Source organism: Leopardus geoffroyi, chromosome C3, assembly GCF_018350155.1.
Source record: "Leopardus geoffroyi isolate Oge1 chromosome C3, O.geoffroyi_Oge1_pat1.0, whole genome shotgun sequence".
Lineage (NCBI taxonomy): Eukaryota > Metazoa > Chordata > Mammalia > Carnivora > Felidae > Leopardus > Leopardus geoffroyi.
Window position 1 is genome coordinate 53,384,453 of NC_059338.1, and position 19,909 is coordinate 53,404,361.

General features: G+C 37.3%; 1 protein-coding gene across 3 annotated transcripts in view; it reads left to right on the forward strand.

Annotated features, from left to right (window-relative positions):
* Positions 1-19,909, forward strand: part of RC3H1 (ring finger and CCCH-type domains 1) — an 88,283-nt gene that overhangs the window by 48,298 nt on the left and 20,076 nt on the right. For all 3 annotated transcript variants that reach the window (XM_045452861.1, XM_045452859.1, XM_045452860.1), the window contains exons 7-13: positions 1,970-2,102; positions 6,917-7,035; positions 8,802-8,914; positions 12,233-12,514; positions 13,052-13,266; positions 15,563-15,933; positions 16,765-16,932. In XM_045452861.1, coding sequence (XP_045308817.1) covers positions 1,970-2,102; positions 6,917-7,035; positions 8,802-8,914; positions 12,233-12,514; positions 13,052-13,266; positions 15,563-15,933; positions 16,765-16,932 — 1,401 coding nt within the window. The remainder of the gene's footprint in view (positions 1-1,969; positions 2,103-6,916; positions 7,036-8,801; positions 8,915-12,232; positions 12,515-13,051; positions 13,267-15,562; positions 15,934-16,764; positions 16,933-19,909) is intronic.

Here is a 19,909-nt window from a genome sequence, read left to right on the forward strand (position 1 = left end):
AAATGTTTTATAAATGCAGTGTCTAATTGGTGATCACTAACCACCCACAGCTGTTTAGCACCCAGAATGTGAGTGTGCAACTGAAGAACTACATTTTTATTTTATTTTATTAATTTAAACTTAAATAGCCACTTATTGCTAATAACTACTGTGTTGGACAGTGCAGATAATTTATTAAAAGTGATATGAAAAGCAATAATCATAGTAAATTAGTGGACAAAGAAACATGAACTATCAGTTCACAAAGAGGAAATACATTTAATTGATAGGATAGAACTCAACTCCACTAATAATTAAATACACCTTTAAAATAGTGACATAACAAATATTGCCTAGTATATTAGTCAAAGAGACATATATTGCCATACATTGCTGATGGTTTGTAAAATGTATTACAGATCTTTTGGGAAACAATTTGTCAGTGAATAAAAACAAAATATTCATGTCTTTTGATCAAATTTACTCTTGCCAGGAACTTATTTTAAGGAAATAATCCAAACTTTCAAAAATGTTATGAGCTCAAAGGCATTAAATTGCTACATTATTTATAAAGGAGAACATATGCAGATTGTTAAAGAAGTTGTCTATCTTTCTGCTCAGAACTCCGTTCCATGGCGATTAAAATTAGTTATTTCAGGACTGATACTCTCTACAGCTGATATATAACATTCAATTTCTTTAAAAGTCAGTGAGGGGCGCCTGGGTGGCGCAGTCGGTTAAGCATCCGACTTCAGCCAGGTCACGATCTCGCGGTCCGGGAGTTCGAGCCCCGCGTCAGGCTCTGGGCTGATGGCTCAGAGCCTGGAGCCTGTTTCCGATTCTGTGTCTTCTTCTCTCTCTGCCCCTCCCCCGTTCATGCTCTGTCTCTCTCTGTCCCAAAAATAAATAAACGTTGAAAAAAAAAAATTAAAAAAAAATAAAATAAATAAAAGTCAGTGAAATATTTTTATTAAGTCCTGGTGGTGGATACATGGGTGTTGTCATTATATTAGACACTTTGAAATATTTCATAATGAAAAGGGTAGCAATATAAAAATGCTTTTGTTATAATATTAATGGTAGCCAAAACCATAAGTTCATAAATGGCTGATTATATAAGTGTATAAAAAGCATGCTAAGATGAAAAATTGAATAAAGGCATGTGAGCATTCAAATGATAGTTCTGTTATTTTTCATGTTTTTTAAAATGTATGCTTTTTTTTTTTAAATTACCTTTTAAAGAGTGATCTTTTGTGGGGAAACCATTCTGATCTATATTAATAAACTACATAGAGAGCTAAATGTTTCCAAGTAAGACCCTTTAGTCACTATAACCTAATCAATTTCCCCTCTTAAAGTTCATATGTGTGTCCATCTTAGGAGAGTTAATGTGAGAAGTATGTCATAAAGCTTTAGAAAAATACACAATCTGATCGCTTCCAAGAATCCCAAACCATTCTAAGATTTTTTTTTAAGCTGGAGTGGACTTTTGAAATTATTTAGTCTGTATAGCAATTGGACTTCAGATTGAGTCTGTAAAGGTTATATCCAGTGTCATGATCTTTGGTCAGTAGTAGAACTTGAACTCAAGCTAGTTTGATGGAATTCAGTTTCATTGTTCTTGGTATTGTATAGCTTTATCTCGAGACTCCAGATGTCAGTTATTTGGAAGCACTCCAAGAGCCAAACTAATAGTGCTCTAAGAACGTAAGATGGTAAGAGTCTACTTCCAAACTGAGGAATTGAGAAAGGTCTCACATTTGAGAAATGTGCATCAGAGGGAAGAGAGTTTACAGTATGTCAAGCTGTGAATGCAGGGAAGTGCAGGCTTTGTTGAGGCAGCAGGTAATCCAGTCTAGCCAAAGCATGGAATGTGTGGGAGGGTAAAATTAAAGGTAATAAATTGCAAAAATGATTGCAATATTTTAAGTAGTTTTTATTTTAAAAGGATTATCTGGTTTTGGGAAAGTTAATATTTATCTTTTTTAAGTTGCAGACCCCAGCGTCTTTTGCACAAAGTGTTCAGGAACTAACAATTGCTCTCCAGCGAACTGGAGATCCAGCAAACTTGAACCGACTAAGACCCCATTTGGAGCTACTGGCAAACATTGACCCTAGTCCAGGTAAATAAACCCAAGGAAAATAAGTGGACTGTCCTATGTGTGTCTTAGTGCTGCTCAGTGATTCTTTTAATTATCTTTTGTTGCATTCCTCAAGAATTTCCCAGAGTGGTTACTCCAGACCTTTTACACAGTATTTAAATTTCTGACCACGATCTTGTCCATCTATCTCTTTATTGCTTCAACTAACACTTAGTACTTTTTACCGTACTGCTCACTTGACCAGGAATGTAATTCACTCTGGGATCCTTTTTGTTTTCTCTTTCTTGCATCACAAAATTATGCTGTATTTACCATTCTCATCTGCTTTGACAAAACTCAAGTTCTCTCATTTTGTCTCACTATGTATGTGTGAGCTTGAGTTCACCCATACATCCATACATACACACATACATATAGAAATGCAATTCTATATATATTTCATATTTTTCATATGTCCTTAGTTGCATTTTCTTGGTCCCAGATTTTTTCTTCTCTGTGATAATGGTGTCTCATTCATCAAGTATCCTCTCTTGCATATTTTTACTTTATCAGCCCTTTTCCTACTCCTTCCCCTTGACCTGAAAATCACTCAACCTTCATTTTTCACATCTAAGGTATTTTAAAATCCTTATGTCCTATTGCTGTCCCTGTGTTTTATTCATGCTACTTGGCTAAAACTCTTTTTTTTTTTTTTTTTAATTTTTTTTTTTTTTTTTAACGTTTATTTATTCTTGAGACAGAGAGAGACAGAGCATGAACGGGGGAGGGGCAGAGAGAGAGGGAGACACAGAATCGGAAGCAGGCTCCAGGCTCTGAGCCATCAGCCCAGAGCCTGACGCGGGGCTCAAACTCACAGACCGCGAGATCGTGACCCGGGCTGAAGTCGGACGCTCAACCGACTGAGCCACCCAGGCACCCCTAAAACTCTTACCATTCACTAGCAATTTATCCCATTTCTTATTCCAAAGGCTTCATCTCAGTCCTCAAATTACTTGATTTCTCTTTAGCGTTTGATGATGTTGTTAACTAATTTCTTAATATAGAACTTTCCTGGGGCGCCTGGGTGGCTCAGTCGGTTAAGCATCCAACTCTTGATTTCAGCTCAGGTCATGATCTCTCAGTTCATGAGATCGAGCCCCATGTCAGGCTCTGCTCTGGACAGCATGGAGCCTGCTTGGGATTCTCTCTCTCCCTGTATACATGCTTTCTCTCCCTCAAAACAAAACAAAAAAACTCCTGATCCCTTATTATAAAGATATGCTTACTTTGACCACTCTTTCCTCTCTTGCCCACTGAGGAGTAGGCCAGTTGTATTCTTAGAATTTTGTTTTCTCTGCATTCTATTGGTGATGGTCATTTGTTACTCTCTGCAGAGAACAGATTCCAAAATATCTCTAACGCTGTTATCTCTTCATCACTCCAGACTTACTTTACAAATGCTTTCTGAGATTCTCCATCATCTCTTCTTTGTTCTTCAACACAAATTCTTCTTCACTTGATACCAGCTCTTCCTGTGTTTTCTCTGTTAAATGACCTCACTGTCTGAGGTATTTACACTTAAAACCTGAGTCTTTTGTCCTAGTTCATATCTTTGCCTTTCACTTGCTCTACATACCATTTCAGACAATAGGATCTATCTTTTTTCACAATCTCCCTCTATCCCATGCCTGTTAATACTGCCTGGGTGAGGGCTGCATTATTTTCCCCAAGACCAAATGACTTCCATTTTCCTCTGTTCTTTTAATTCTTCCAATCCAGTCCACTTACTGCTGCAAAATAAATCACATCTCTGATCTTATTTCTATGCTCATAAACTTTCAGTGGTACCCCATTGCTTTATTGAATAAGGTTTGGAACTCTTGACAGTGACCTTCAGGGCCCTCTGGTTTTTATCAACGTACCTTAATAGGATTTACTACCAAAATTGCTTAATCAAACCAGGTCAGATATCAGTCATTTTTCTTTTTTCACTACTGTGCTTTCTTACTCTGAGCAATCAAAAGAGCACTTCCTCATGTTCACTGCCCCACCCACCACCAGCCTGTCTGTCTGCATTCCTGACAGCGTTTTCTGCTCTCCTTGTGTGACAGTGGATAAATTGTGCCTCTAAGCTAAGACCCCTCTCTCATCTCATGTTCTAATACCGTTTTGACAAGTATGTCACTCCAGTATCCTCTTTTTTATATCACCAAGTTTCCTTCTCTACTAGAGTATTTCTGTCAACAAACACAGCTCCCTGTCCCCCCCCCCCCTTTTTTTTTTGCCTGCTGTTGGACTCACTCCAATCAGGCATTTATCTCCACTATTCAACCAAAACTGCTTTGTCAAGGTCACAAGTGACTTCCATGTACTTAGTTCAAACATCACTTCTTGGTTCTCATTTTATTTGACCTGTTAGCAGCATCTAATGTTGTTGTTCACTGTCTGATCCTCTTTAACACTTTCTTCACTCGGCTTCTAAGCCACCACGGTTTCCTTCTCATTTTACTGGACTCTCCTGAGCCTCCTTTCTGAGCTGATTTCTCATCTTCATAGCCTCTAATTTTTGGATTGCTCCCATAGTTTAATCCATGTATTTCTTTTCTGTTTATACCCATTCCCTAGATAATCTCTAGTCTCATAGCTTTAAATAGTATTTACACAACTCACAAATTTACTATATTTCATCAGTTCTGAAGCCCACATTTTTTTCAGATCTTAGCATTTCTGAAATTGGGATGCATCTGTATAAATAATGACATGATAATCTAATTAACAATATATTTTCTGTTTTGGTGACACATAAAATAATGGTGTATGTAGCACTTGATTTTGAATCTGTGAAACAGGAGCACCCAGGTGGCTCAGTAGGTTAAGCTTCCAACTCTTGATTTGGGCTCAGGTTGTCATCTCACGGTTCAGGAGATTGGGTGCCACCACATCGGGTTCTGCGTTGACAGAGCAGAGCCTGCTTGGGATTTTCTCTTTCCCTCTGCCTCTCTCTCCTTCTCTCTCTCAAAATAAATAAATGAACAACGACAACAAAAAAAGTATCTGAGAAACATGTATTATATCCAGCCCAAACCTCCTTCCTGAATTCTTTTGTATATCCACCTTCTCGCTCAGTATCCAGAAGGTCTACTTGAATGTCTAGTATGAATTTCAGACTTAACCTGTCCAAAAGTGAGCTCTAAGCACTGCTCCCACCCCACTCCCATTCCTTTTAGTGGCAGCTCCAACCTTCCATTTCATTTTCTCCGTGCAAACACCTTAGAGATCTCCATAACTTTTTTTTCTCTCATATGTACATCTGATCCAACAGCATATTCTGTAGGCCCTCCCTTCAAAATCCATCTGCTTATCACCTTCACTATTACCACTCATCTCTCTTCAGAGATTATGGAATAGCTTCCTGTTGTCTGTTTTTAGCATAGGAGCCAGAGTGATTCTCTTAACCCTCTGCTCAAAAGTTCTCTGATGGTTTCCATCATTCACTAAAAGTGAAACTCTTGCCTGTGACCTACCAGGCCCCACATGATCTGGGGTTCTTTACTTCTTTCTAACCTTGTCTCCTATTCTTTTCCACCTGATTCATTCCTTTCCAGTTTCACCTCTACAGAACATGCCAAGCATCCTACCACATCAAAGCCTTCTCACTTATTCTTACCTTTCCCTAGAACATTTTTCTCCTGATATATCCACAAGACATACTCATGCCCTTCTTTCAGGTCTTTATTCAAATGTGACCTTCTTAAGGAGACCTTCTCAGGCCACCCAGTCTAAAGTTTTACACATACCGGTCCCACTCCCCCTCTTTGCTCCATTTATCCAAGTCATTGTTAGGTAAATAGTTTGTATTTTGGTTATCTTATTGTCTGTCTCCTCTCTTTCAATATAATGGATTTTTGTTTTGATCACTACTGCTTCCCCAGCAACTAGAACAATACCTACGACTTATTAGTAGGTATTCTGAAAAATACCTTTTGTATGACTTTTCTCTTCACCTTCTCTACATCTTCATTTTGTTTCCAAGTGAAACTCCACATGTCCTTCAAAGCCTCACTCACTTGCCATCACCTAGAAGTCTTTCAGAATGTCTCCAACAGGAAGTTATCTGTCTTCTCCCTTCTTTTTATATTTTCTCTTAGAGAACATATTTGTGGTTAACTTTTCCTTTATAAAATCACAGCGCTGGCACTGGACAGATACTAAATGAAGAAGATATGTAGTAGAGTTGCTTTATATAGTAACTCTTCTATTAAACTTCGTAAACATTCTGTTTACCAATACTTGATTTATGCAGAATTTCAAAATGGACATTACAGATTGGTTAGTCCACTATTAAGTTTTGTTTGGACCACACAGTATGGATCTGCATAATATTCTGAATTTTTTAGATTCTGATACCTACAAACTTGGTAATTTTACATGAAAATCTCAAATTTCAGTTTTGCTTAGGGAACAGTGTGTATCTGGCAGTGCTAGCTTTGCGTCATCACATCATAGCAATCCACTAAAGTTGACAGGTAACCACAACCATAGATATGGGACATACTCCAGTTCAGCACAGCCCCTGTCACTCTTCTGTTGTCATTTCCAACACTAAGGGTCTAATGGCAGTCGCCATTTATTGTCTGGTGTACTTAATTTCTTTATGTTAGCTTCCCTGTCCCTGTAGTTATTTTAGTTTACAGTCCATTCCTTAAAATGATGTTTAGGCAAATAAGTTATTACCTGAAAAGCTACATGAAGCCTAACTTGATTTCACTGAAGTTCTGATACTAACTCTTTTAATTAGTTCCATAGTGGGAACGTCAAATAGCATCACTGAAAAATTTTTTTAATTTGTTATGTAGATGCTCCTCCTCCCACTTGGGAACAGCTAGAAAATGGGCTGGTGGCTGTGCGTACGGTGGTCCATGGTCTGGTAGACTATATCCAGAACCATAGCAAAAAGGGAGCAGACCAACAGCAGGTAAGGGGAATGTTTGAAACTTAGAAGTAAGGCACTGTGGATGTTGTGACAGATACAAAGCCGACAAGATGACATGAATATTTTGAGACTATGACTGTAGAACTGTAAATTAGTATGGTGAGCAGTCAATTTAATGGATTAGTCTAGTAATCTTATGCGGCAACAATGAAATTAAATAATCCTGTTGATCTAATGTTGTACTGGAGTCATGTTTCACATTGAATATATAGCAGCATTTGATTGTGTGTAAAGGTATGTATTTAAGTAAATGATTCTCTTTGGTTCCTATTCTATTTCAGTTAGACAATATATATCACTTTTTAATGCTGTACCTGTCCAGTACTGTTCACATATTTGTAAATACTTTTTCCATAGCAGTATTTTAACATTTTTTATCCATATAATGTCTGTTGTGCCAGTGGGCCAAATTTTCTTCAAATACTTCTAAATGAAGTGTATGGCAGTAAAATGTAAGAGCTTATGTTATGGTTGGTTTTTAATTTTATTCCCAATAATTTTATCTTGCCCTCAGGATTTATGTTAGAGTTATTAGATCTTCTATTTTGCATTCGTCAGCTTGTGAAATTAAAATTTTATATTAATTTATATGGTTCAGGTAAATATTAACAGTAGCTTCTCCGGGGTGCCTAGGTGCCTCAGTCAGATAAGCGACTGACTCTTGATTTCGGTTCACATCATGATTAGGTTCGTGAATTCAAGCCCCACGTCAGGCTCTGAGCTGAACAACACGGAACCTGCTTGAGATTCTCTCCCTCTCTCTCTCTGTGCTCCCCGCCCCTGAAATAAATATTTAAATTAAAAAAACACACACACAGTAGCTTCTTCAATATTTCTTTTTTCTTTGAGAGGCAAGAAATATTAAACATATCCTGCTGAGTTGCGGGGGTGGGGGGCGGGCGGGCGGGATGCCTGACAGGTTCAGTTGGTAGAGCACTCTTGATCTTGGGGTTGTGAGTTCAAGCCCCATGTTGGGTATAGAGATTGCTTAAAAGTCGTTTTTAAAAAGTATTCTGCTGAGTAGAATAATATGGGTACAATTCTTAAATAGTCTAAGCATAGACCAGACTTTATTTTATGATAAGAAATAAAGATTAAAAACTTATTTTTAAATCTCTGTTCCATTAGACATCATAAAGAATGTAACAAAAATAATAAGATTAATCTAAGTTCTGCAAAAAGTGATAAAATACATCAAATTTCATTTAACTTAGTATTATGTTTGATACCTCATTAACTCCCCAAGTCCATCCTCCTTGTCTTGTATGGGAGTTGCAAATAATAAGTTTCATTTGTACTTTTAGAAATATTGTAAGTCCTTGATATGTTCTTCTGCATATCAAGAATTGTTTGCAGAGTATTTTTCAGTTATGGAGCCTACTATAGATTTGTGTTGTCTCATAGGAAAACATAATTGGAAGTATAGCTATACTAAATATTGTCCAAAACAAATATTAGGACATACATTAGACATTTGAAGTTCCTAAACTCCAGTGGTTTGTCCATTATAGAACCTGGAAAGAAAGTCATAAAGCCCTTATGACATTTAATCCAGGATTTATGTGATGTTACATGTTTGAGACGTTATGCCAACATATGAAAAAATCAGGACTCCGTTCTTTTAATTAATTATTTTTGGACTCCTAGACTTTAGAATGACTTTCTAAGTGACTTTTTGCTCTGCACAGTCTAGATAATTGTGTGAGTTAGTCTGAAGTCAGCATCTAATGTTTTAATTTTGGTCTCAGCCTCCACAGCACAGCAAATATAAAACATACATGTGTCGAGATATGAAGCAGAGGGGAGGATGCCCGCGTGGGGCCAGCTGTACATTTGCACACTCACAGGAGGAACTGGAGAAGTAAGTGTAAAGGTTATCAAATTCAACTTTCTAATAACTTGTTATAAAATAAGGTAGAGTTACTAAGTAGAATAATTTGCCACTGTTGAGAAACAGAAAAAGAGTAGTTGCATTCTCTTTAATGAATGGGAAATATTTAGAAAGTAATGCAGAATTGTAAAAATTAAGAAAACTGAAGCAGTTTCTTCAGCTTTCATTACATTGTGCCCACAAATAGGAAACTAAACATAGAAGTGAGTCATTTGCACTTTCCCCCCAAAATTAAAACTCTTAAGAATTTTCATCCATTCTAACTTACTGATTTTAAATAATTGAATAATGTATTTCCAGTGGAAAAACTTGCCCTTTGCTCAATTCAAGAAATTATTTTATTGCCAGGCTTAACTTCCCAGATTCTTTTAAATTTCAAAGATCAAATAATTCCACTGATGTTAAATTTTCCAGCACATAGTAGAAAGAAAAGAAAATGAATTGTACTCATATAAACTAAAATGGGAAACATAACCAGAATGGAAATTAAAGCTCCCGTTGGCATTACCACCACCACCACCAACAACAACAAATACCAAATAAAAAATTAACAAGAAATATTGAGGACCTGTGTGAATTGAATTAGTAAGCTACCTAGGCAAATAAGAATTGAATAGGGGCACCTAGGTGGCTCACTTGGTTAAGCCTCCAACTCTTGATTTAAGCCGAGGTCATTGTCTCTCAGATTGTGAATTCAAGCCTTGCATCGGTCTCTGTGCTGACAGCATGGAGCCTCCTTGGGATTCTCTGTCTGCCCTTCCCCTGCTTGTGTGTGCACATGTGCATGCACGCGCTCTCTCTCTCTCTCTTTCTCTCAAAAATAAACATGGGGTCGGGGGTCAGAGAGAGAGACAGAATGAGAAGCAGGCTTCAGGCTCTAAACTGTCAGCACAGAACCCAATGCGGGGCTCAAACCCACAAACCGTGAGATCATGACCTGAGCCAAAGTCAGATGCTTAACTGCTTGAGCCACCGAGGCGCCCCTAAAAAAAATCTTTCAAAAAATAAAATTAAATTAAAAAAGAGAAGAATTGAATAAAGAAGGATACTGTGTTCTTGGATAAAAATTCCCATTATACAGGTTTTATTTTCTCAGTAAATTCAGTGAAATCTCAATCAAAACCTTAACATGATGATTGTTAGGATCTAACAAAATCATTCATTGGGAAAAGTAAATATGTGCAAATGGCCAGAGAAATTCTGAAAAAAAGTTTTCAACAGACTGGACTAGACTATCAACTTTTAAAGTGTATTATGAGCTGAAGTGCATATAAAGACTGGTATTAGCATAGGAATAGCTAGATCAATGAAGTACAATGGAAAATCTAGAAAGAATGCCAGACACAATAGGAACTGAGCATTTGTGCTGAAGATGGAGTTTCACATCAGTAAAAAAGAAGATGACATTGAAACAACTGCTGTCCATTTGAAAAATCATTAGAACTCAATTCTTACCTTTATACCAAACCGAATTATAAATGTATCAGAGATCTAAATCTTTAAGAAGGAAATGATACACTACTTAGGGATCTTTGCTGTTTTTGTTAACCTAATCTTACAATAGGAAAGGAATTTTTCAAGAATGACAACCCAGCATCCATAAAGGAGAAGACTGATAAATTTGATTACAGAAAAGTTAAGATAAGGCCCAAACACCAGAATTCAAAAAAAAGATTGCTGGGGAAATGACATACAGAGGACGTACCCCTAACACAAAATGAGTTGCTACAAATCTGTAAGAAAGAGAAGAACCAGTAAATATATGGCTCATGAACATATAAGCACTTCACAGAAGAAATAGTAATAAACATGTAAAAGTATGTTCAACTTCATTGATTGTTAAATACAAATTAAGACAAAATTCTGTTTTGAACTATCAAATTCATAGAGACTGTAATACTACCCAGTGTGTGATAAGATAATGAAAAAGGACATTTTTTAAAATATTATCAGTAGGAGTTATAATAGTTTTGGAACATTGTAACAGTTTCTAATGTGCATAGAGTAAGTAGACTTAGCTGTTCTGCTTCTAGTTAGTTACACAAGGGTGCAAGTACATGTACAGAAGCACCTGTTACTGCATTTTTTTTAGCAAAAAATAGGAATAGCCTAAAATGTACCAACGTAAGGGAATATCCAGAATGTGAAAGGAAGAAGTTACGACCCTATTTCTGTTAATAACAATCTTACATACATATTAAGGCAGTGTGTGGAGTGGAAAATCTGCAGGATTATGTACCAAACTGCTAACAGTGGTTATGTCTGAGGAGTAGTGTCTCCTCCCCACCCCTATAAAATTTGTCCAATATGGGAAACATTTGGAAAAATAGCATTATTCTTATGGGAGTTTGTCTTTGAGATTATTTTTTAAAGTGCTCTAGCAAGAGTAAATACATTTGCTTTCATTGTTGAGGAACAAGGGTAGTAGAGGCTGATGGCTTGGCTTAATATTTTTCCTGTGGTTAGATTTACAATCTACATGCCTTTTATACTGCAGTATCTGTTTATATTTAGGCATTATGTTTTCACTAATCCACTTTTAGAATAATTTCAATTTTGTGTAGGCATACATAGCATCAGCATCTCTGAATTGTATCTGATACAAATTACTATTCTTGATTATATACAAATTTTAATGGAGGAGAGCCTGTGTGGCTCAGTGTATTGAGCATCCGACTCTTGGTTTTGGCTCAGGTCATTATCCCCCCCAGGGTTGTGGGATCAAGCCCTGCGTTGGAATCTGTGCTGAACGTGGAACCTACTTGAGACTCTCTCTTTCTCACTCTTTCCCTCTGCCCCCATCATGCTCTCTCTCTAAAATTAAAAAAAAAAAAAAAAATTACTGGAATAAATGGCAAAATTTTCTCTGTACACAGGCTTTATGTTTTATTGTTATAGTATAGAGTCACTGTATCCCAAGGCATTCGTGGGGAGGCTAAAGCAAAATATTTCAGAAACTGTCTTCTAAAGATTTTCCTTACCCCCTCTAAATATGTTTGAGAAATAGAACTTACAATAAAGTAAGTTATAATACAAATATTAATATGATTAGTAATGTTACAAATACTTATAAGGAATTTTATACTTCATGTGTTGCCTGACATTTTATAGGGTATACACACATACAAGTTTTCAGGTTGATAGCTACAGCCAGTGTTTCAAGAGAATTTCCAGAAAGTAATGTTCTTGGCATCTTTTCCTTTTGTATCTGTTTCTTAAATACATTTTAGTGCTTGGTTTCGCTTTTATAATTTTGGGTTTTGGTGTATGCTTTTGCTTTTTATATAGGTTTCGTAAAATGAACAAACGCCTGGTTCCCAGAAGACCCCTGAGTGCCTCTTTGGGTCAACTTAATGAGGTGGGCCTGCCCTCAGCAGCTGTCCTTCCAGATGAAGGTGCAGTGGATCTGCCTAACAGAAAAACCCCCGCTCTGCCAAATGGAATTGTATCAGCAGGGAATACGGTAACACAGCTGATTCCACGAGGGACAGACCCCACCTACGATTCTAGTCTGAAACCAGGAAAGATAGATCATCTGAGCAGTAGTGCCCCTGGATCCCCTCCTGACTTGTACGTTATTTTTCCTAATTTTTATTTAAAATTTCTCCTTTATAAACAAAGTAGAGGGAAGAAAGATAATCAGTGTTTTGGTTTAAAAAAAAACAACAACTCATTTTTGGCTATATTTTGTTTATTTTCTATGCCAGTTCGTTTTAAGAAATAATTAGCATAAGTGAGATAAGATCAAAGTTTACAAATTTTGTAAAAGAAATGACTATTAGGAAAAAACAGTTTTCCGGGGTGCCTGGGTGGCTCAGTTGGTTGGGCATCTGACTGTTGATTTTGGTTCAGGTCATGATCTCTTGGTTTGTGGGTTCAGGCACTCACAGCATGGAGCATGCTTGGGATTCTCTCTGTGCCCCTCCTGCTCACCCATGCATTTGTGTCCCCACCCCGCCCCCCGCCCCCACTCAAAATAAATAAAAAAAGAAAAAGTTTCCCAAATTGAGTCTTTTTTTTTTTTTTTTTTTTTTACATTTACAATATGTGTATATTAGAAGTATTTTTGAGACCTTAAAGTTGACCTTTGGAATTTTATTCTTTTAGGCTGGAATCTGTCCCTAAGAGTATTTCTGCCTTACCTGTGAATCCACATCCTGTACCTCCAAGGGGGCCAACAGACTTGCCTCCCATGCCTGTCACCAAACCCCTTCAGATGGTCCCACGGGGTTCTCAGTTATATCCAGCGCAACAGGCAGATGTTTATTATCAGGATCCTCGAGGAGCTGCCCCACCATTTGAACCAGCACCTTATCAGCAGGGTAATGATCTTTTATTTATGTTGCTCACTTTTCTTAGGCGTTAGAACAATTCCAAGAAAGAGTGATAATATTTACAGAAGCCTCAAGGTAAATAAATGCACTTATTTAATACTGTAGAAAAAGTTGAGACTTTATGATCAACTAAATAGTATATAAAATAAGTGAGTTAGCAAAGCTTTATAAATAAACCAACTGCCCAGATCACTGAAAGCTAGTTGTATATCAAATATGTGCATATATTTGTGGAAATAACAAGTCGCCCAAGTAGACCATGGAAAGAATATTATGGTGGGTACACACACTATGTTTTTCAGTTATCACATAATACTTTTGGGGGCCCTGTAACATTTATGAGAATAATGCAGCATACATGGTAGAGTCGATAGTGTAGAATCAATATTAATAAACGATAGTGTGAGCGTACATATGTTGTACATATATGTGGGTATGTGTGTGTTTAAAATTCAGTGTTCCATTGTGGTAGTTAATATTAATGTGGGAGAGATGAACTGCAAGACTCAAGGGAGATCACTGAGAATTAAGGAATCAAAAAGACTTTATGGAAGAATGCTCTAACTAGAGGTATGGGAATAGAAAGATAAATTTACAAATGGATTGCAAAGATGACAGTCTAGAGTCAAGGAGTAGTAAGGAGACTGTTGTTAAACCAGGTTTTGAGTATTGAGACCTAGATTAGTGCGTTTAGAAAGAAGAAGGGATTTAAGGAAATAGGCAAATTTGAAAAATTAGCCAGTTTTAATGATAATACCAGGTATGGATAATAGAGGAGATGACCAAGAGGCTTCACATACACAATTGCTATGAAAAAACATGAACACTGCTTTTTATTTTTTTATTTATTTTTTTTTTTTAATTTTTTTTTTCAACGTTTATTTATTTTTGGGACAGAGAGAGACAGAGCACGAACGGGGGAGGGGCAGAGAGAGAGGGAGACACAGAATCGGAAACAGGCTCCAGGCTCTGAGCCATCAGCCCAGAGCCCGACGCGGGGCTCGAACTCACGGACCGCGAGATCGTGACCTGGCTGAAGTCGGACGCCCAACCGACTGCGCCACCCAGGCGCCCCATGAACACTGCTTTTTAAACTAAAGTGTTGGATCTCTGTCAGAGACAGTGTAGTGCTATTATTTTTTAAACTGGGATAGATCAAAGATGTTCTTCTTTTTTCCCCAAGGCTATCTTAACTTTGAATCAGAAATGCCTTCTCTACTTTCAAAAGAATAGCTTTAAATTGGTATGACATTGTCAGTACACATAAAAATATGATGAAAGGTTTTTGTATCTTCCTTTGGGCCATCCATCACAGGAAAAACTCAAGTACTTTTGAGTACTTAAATACATTGTATCAGTCAGGGTCCACTGGCAGATAACAGAAATCATTCTTGCTGCATTAAGCAGAAAGAGGTTTAATGCATGGCATTTAGATACCCACAAAATCAGTGGAAGTATTGGAGAAGTAGGCTTAAGCTAGGCCTTCAGGAATGACTCTCAGAAGTAGCTACTAAAAAAACCCAATTACAGGGGCGCCTGGGTGGCTCAGTCAGTTGAGCGGCCAACTTCAGCTCAGGTCATGATCTCGCGGTCCGTGAGTTTGAGCCCTGCGTCGGGCTCTGTGCTGACGGCTCAGAGCCTGGAGCCTGTTTCAAACTGTGTCTCCCTCTCTCTGACCCTCCCCCGTTCATGCTCTCTCTCTGTCTCAAAAATAAATAAACGTTAAAAAAAAAAAAAAAACCCAATTACAATGAGGAAGCAGTAGAAATAGAATTTTGGGGTCCTACCTGTGCGCCAGGATCACATCACTTGAGACAAAAGTCTGAAAATTAGGAAGCTACTGCCACAACTTTTGTCCTCAAGAATTCTAGAGCTATGCAATAGCTACTATGTCTGCACACAGTTTGTGTGCCATGTTGCTTTCTAGTTAACTCAGTTTCACATTCAGAATTCGTGTGAGTGATTTGTGGAACCCAAGTCTCAAGGGAAGGTAGTCTTTTGGTTTCCAATGTTTGCGTCGCGTTAAGGCACACCAGAAAGATGGTCGATTGAGAGAGCCAGTCTGCTATTGTAGATTATAAATAGGTTAGGTTTTTTGTTGACTTTTAAGGATTAAGGTTAATTTCTGCTTATTTTTCATAAAGTTAGCCTGACGACATAAGCAGAAGGGAAAACCTAAAGAAATGGATTTTGAATTCTTTAGTGTTGAGATATTTCAAAAGGGAAAATATGAAAAGATAGATTGGCTTATTGTTGCTTTTGGTTCCTCCTCTGCATTGTACAGGTATGTACTACACTCCACCACCACAGTGTATGTCCCGCTTTGTCAGACCGCCACCATCTGCTCCTGAACCTGGTCCTCCCTACTTGGATCACTATCCACCCTATCTCCAGGATCGTGTAGTAAACTCTCAGTATGGCACACAGCCACAACAGTACCCACCTATGTACCCACCACACTATGATGGCCGCCGAGTGTACCCTGCTCAGTCATACACAAGAGAGGAGATTTTCCGAGAAAGTCCTATTCCCATTGAGATTCCACCTGCAGCAGTGCCATCCTATGTGCCAGAATCCAGAGAAAGATACCAACAGATGGAGGGTTACTATCCAGTGGCTCCCCATCCAACTCAGATCAGACCTTCGTACATCAGAGTATGCTGGGCTTTTTTCTTCCTATATAGATTTAATTTGATTGTTGTTGCAGTGATATACCTTTTAGCCATGGTAATAACCCTTTGATCAATTCTTTTTTGTAAGAAACTTCCCCCCCCTTCCTTTTTTACATCTTTTCACAATTTGGGTAGGATTTTGGGGTTTGTTTGGTTTTTTTTAAACCATTAAAAGGGATAAAAAACCCCACCCCACTCCCACTAACTCTTCTTAGTCTCTGAAGTTTAGATAGTTTATTTAACATTTCTATATCTACATTTGACCCTTGAACCATGCAGACGTTAAGGGGCAGAACCCTGCCTCATGCAATCAAAAACCCATGTAATAACTTTGACTCCCTGAAGACTTAACTGCTAATAGCCTACTGTTGACCAGAAGCCTTTACCAATAACATAAATAGTTGGTTAACACATTTTGTGTGTTATATGTATTATATGCTGTATTCTTACAATAAGGTAAGCTAGAGAAAAAATGTTATCAAAATTGCAAGAGAAAATGTATTTACAGAACTGTATTTATGGAAACAAATTTTTATGAGTGGACCTTTGCCATTCAAGCTTGTATTGTTCAAGGGCCAACTTTATTTAGAAATTATGGTCTCTGGCTAAGAAAAAGAAACTTAAATTTAGCTCTTTGGGAAATCCTCAAGGGTTTTTTTGGGTGGGTTACTTATTTTGTTTTGCTTTGTTGCAGTAAGTCTCAGGATTTTCACATATTGAGATGAATATACAAGTTGCTCTCTATTTAAAATATGTGCTAAATGAATTAATGTGTTCTGAAATTCTCAGTTTTTACTAAACTTTGCATTTTCAGGAGCCTCCTTATAGCCGGCTTCCTCCTCCTCCTCAGCCCCATCCTAGTCTAGATGAGCTACATCGCAGACGAAAGGAAATAATGGCCCAGCTAGAGGAAAGGAAGGTTATCTCTCCACCTCCTTTTGCACCTTCACCGACATTACCTCCTGCCTTTCATCAAGAGGAGGTAAGCACATTATTTTTAGTCCCATTTATCAATTTTTCCTCCATCATTGGTTTGCTGTGTGTCTTGTTTAAGTAATCTTGGCTGTTTCCAAGATGATGAAGATATTTTCCTGTGTTATCTTCTAAAAGGTTTATTATTTTATTTTACAATTACATCTGTAATCCATCTAGAATTGATTCTTGTTACTGTGTTAGGGGTGAAGATCCATTTTTCCCCTGTAGGATATGTCCTTTACCTAGCACCATTTAATGAAAGGCCATCTTTTCCCTAGTGCTCTGCAGTCATCGTTATCATAATCAGGTCACCTTTGTCATAGTCAGGTAACTGTAAAAGATTCTGGACTCTCTTCTGTTTCATTGATCTATTTCCTCTGTCTTTGTAGTCATACCACATTGTATTAGTATGGTTTTATAATATGTCTTAATATGTGGTGATGTATTTCCAGTTTTGTTATTCTTCAATATTACCTTTGCTGTTCTCAGTCCTTGCAATTTCCAAACACATTTTAGAATCAGCATGTTGATGTTCACAAAAGTATCTGCTGCAGTTTTTATTAGGATTACATCGAATCTCTGGATCTGTGCTGTCCAGTATGGTAAACACTAGCCACATGTTACTAATGAGTCCTTAAAATAATATAGCTAGTCCAGATTCAATTGTACTGTAAACGTAAAATATACACTGGGCCCGAGACTTAGTATGCCCCAGGAGTAAAACATTTCATTAATATATTTCTTAATTCCATGTTAAAATGATAATACTTTGGATGTATTAGATTAAATAGAATATATTAGCAAAAGTAATTTCACCTGTTTCTTTTTTCGTGTGACTGCTAGAAAATTTTTACGTTAATATATGGGGTCTCATTTTATTTCCATTGGACATTGTTGTTTTAGATTGGTTTAGGGAGAAGTGACATCTTTCGAATATTGAGTCTGCAAGAACATTATATATCCACCGCTTACTTGGATCTTTAATCTCTTTCAGAAATGTCATAAATCATAGTTTTCAGTGTCTTGCACATCTTTAATTAAACTTATTCTTAGATAACTGATGTATATATTTTTTTAATGCTTATTTTTTGAGAGAGAGAGACAGAATGTGAGCAGGGGAGGGGCAAAGAGAGAGGGAGACAACAGAATCCGAAGCAGGCTCCAGGCTCTGAGCTGTCCGCACAGTGCCTGACGCGGGGCTTGAACTCACGAGCTGTGAGATCATGACCTGAGCCGGTCAGACACTTAACCAACTGAGCCACCCAGGCACCCCGATAACTGAGATTTTTTTAAATTAATGGAATTCTTCTTGAAATTTCATTTTGTTACTGATACAGAGAAATTAGATTTTTCTGTATTGACCCTTGTATTCAGCAGTGTTGCCAAGTTTCCATGTTGATTCTAACATATATTAGTGGACTCTTTTGGATTTTCCATACACACAATCAAATCCTCTGTTAATAATGACCATTTGACTTTCTCCTTCTCAATTCTTAGGTCTCTTCTTTTTCTTAACCTTGTGCTAGCTAGATCTTCCACTATAATGTTGGTTGAATAAAAGGAATGACAACAAGTAGTCTTATTTCTGGTCATTGAGTAAATAGAGCTTTTAATAATTTACCATTATTATGTTTGCTGTAGGTTTTTTGGTAGATAATCTTTATCAAATTAATGAAATTCCTCTCTATTCTTGGTGTTAGACTTTTAATAAGTAAGATGCATCAAGGATTTATTTAACTCAGTAATGAGGAAAATAGGATGGTGAAATTGATCAAGAGAAAAAGAAAGACAGGTTAATACAGTAATGTGAAAGGCAGGAAAAAAACCCTGAAAGTTGCTAGAATAAACTGGTTAATGTACTACAGGGCTCCAAAGCATAATCTTGGGGATTATCTTTGTGTTTCTGTAGGACACTGGTGATTGTTAATCATGAATGAATGTTGTCTTATGATCTTTTTAATATCTACATGGTCTTTGGTGGTGTTCATTTTCCACTTACAGTATCGGTGGTAATTTTTTTTCTTGGTCAGTCTTCCTAGGGATTTATCAAATTCTTCTTTTTCTTTTTTTTTTTTTTTTTTCCAAAAAGCTAGCTTTTGCTTTGTTGATCTCATTTATTTATTTTGGTTTATTGATTGATTGTATGCACTGCCTCAACAGTGTGTGTAAGTGTTGGTTTGTTTTTTTTTAAGTCAAATAGGTTTTCTCAGCAGGGTTGCAGTTGATATTATGTAAGGAAAATGTCTTACATCCTTTATGTGTAGAATTATGATTCTAAACAGGTTTACTGTCTGACAGATTATGAATAATAACAATGAAAACTGAAAAGTGAAGTGCATCACATTGCATATAGTAAGCAGTAATCTTTTGGGTCTGTGAACGTGGTCTACTAAATAACAGTTGTTTAGTTACCCAGCTTTCCTATCTAAACACTTTAGATGAATTTTCCATAATAAAGTAGGTTAATTAGTAAAATCATAACATCTTCTTTAATAATGTAACTTCATTTGTAAGTATAAACATTACAGAGAGAGAGCATGAGTGGGGGAGAGGGGCAGAGGGAGAGAGAAAGAATCTTAAGCAGGCTCCATGAGCCAAAATCAAGAGTCGGACATGGGGCGCCTGGATGGCTCAGCGGGTCAGTGTCCAACTTCGGCTCAGGTCATGATCTTGCACAGTTGGTGGGTTTAAGCCACACGTCAGGCTCTGTTCTGACACCTGAGAACCTGGAACCTGCTTTGGATTTTGTGTCTCCCTCTCTGTCTGCCCCTTCCCCGCTCACACTCTGTCTCTCCCTCTGTCTCTCTCTCTCTCTCTCTCTCAAAAATAAGTAAACCGAAAAAAAAAAATTCGGATCGTCAACCACTGAGCCAGCCAGGTGCCCCAACATTACATTTTTTCAAACATTGTATTTTAGAGTCCTCCTAGAACCTAGTTAGGCCATACTATTTTATCAGCAATATGACACTGCAAAAAGTAAGCTA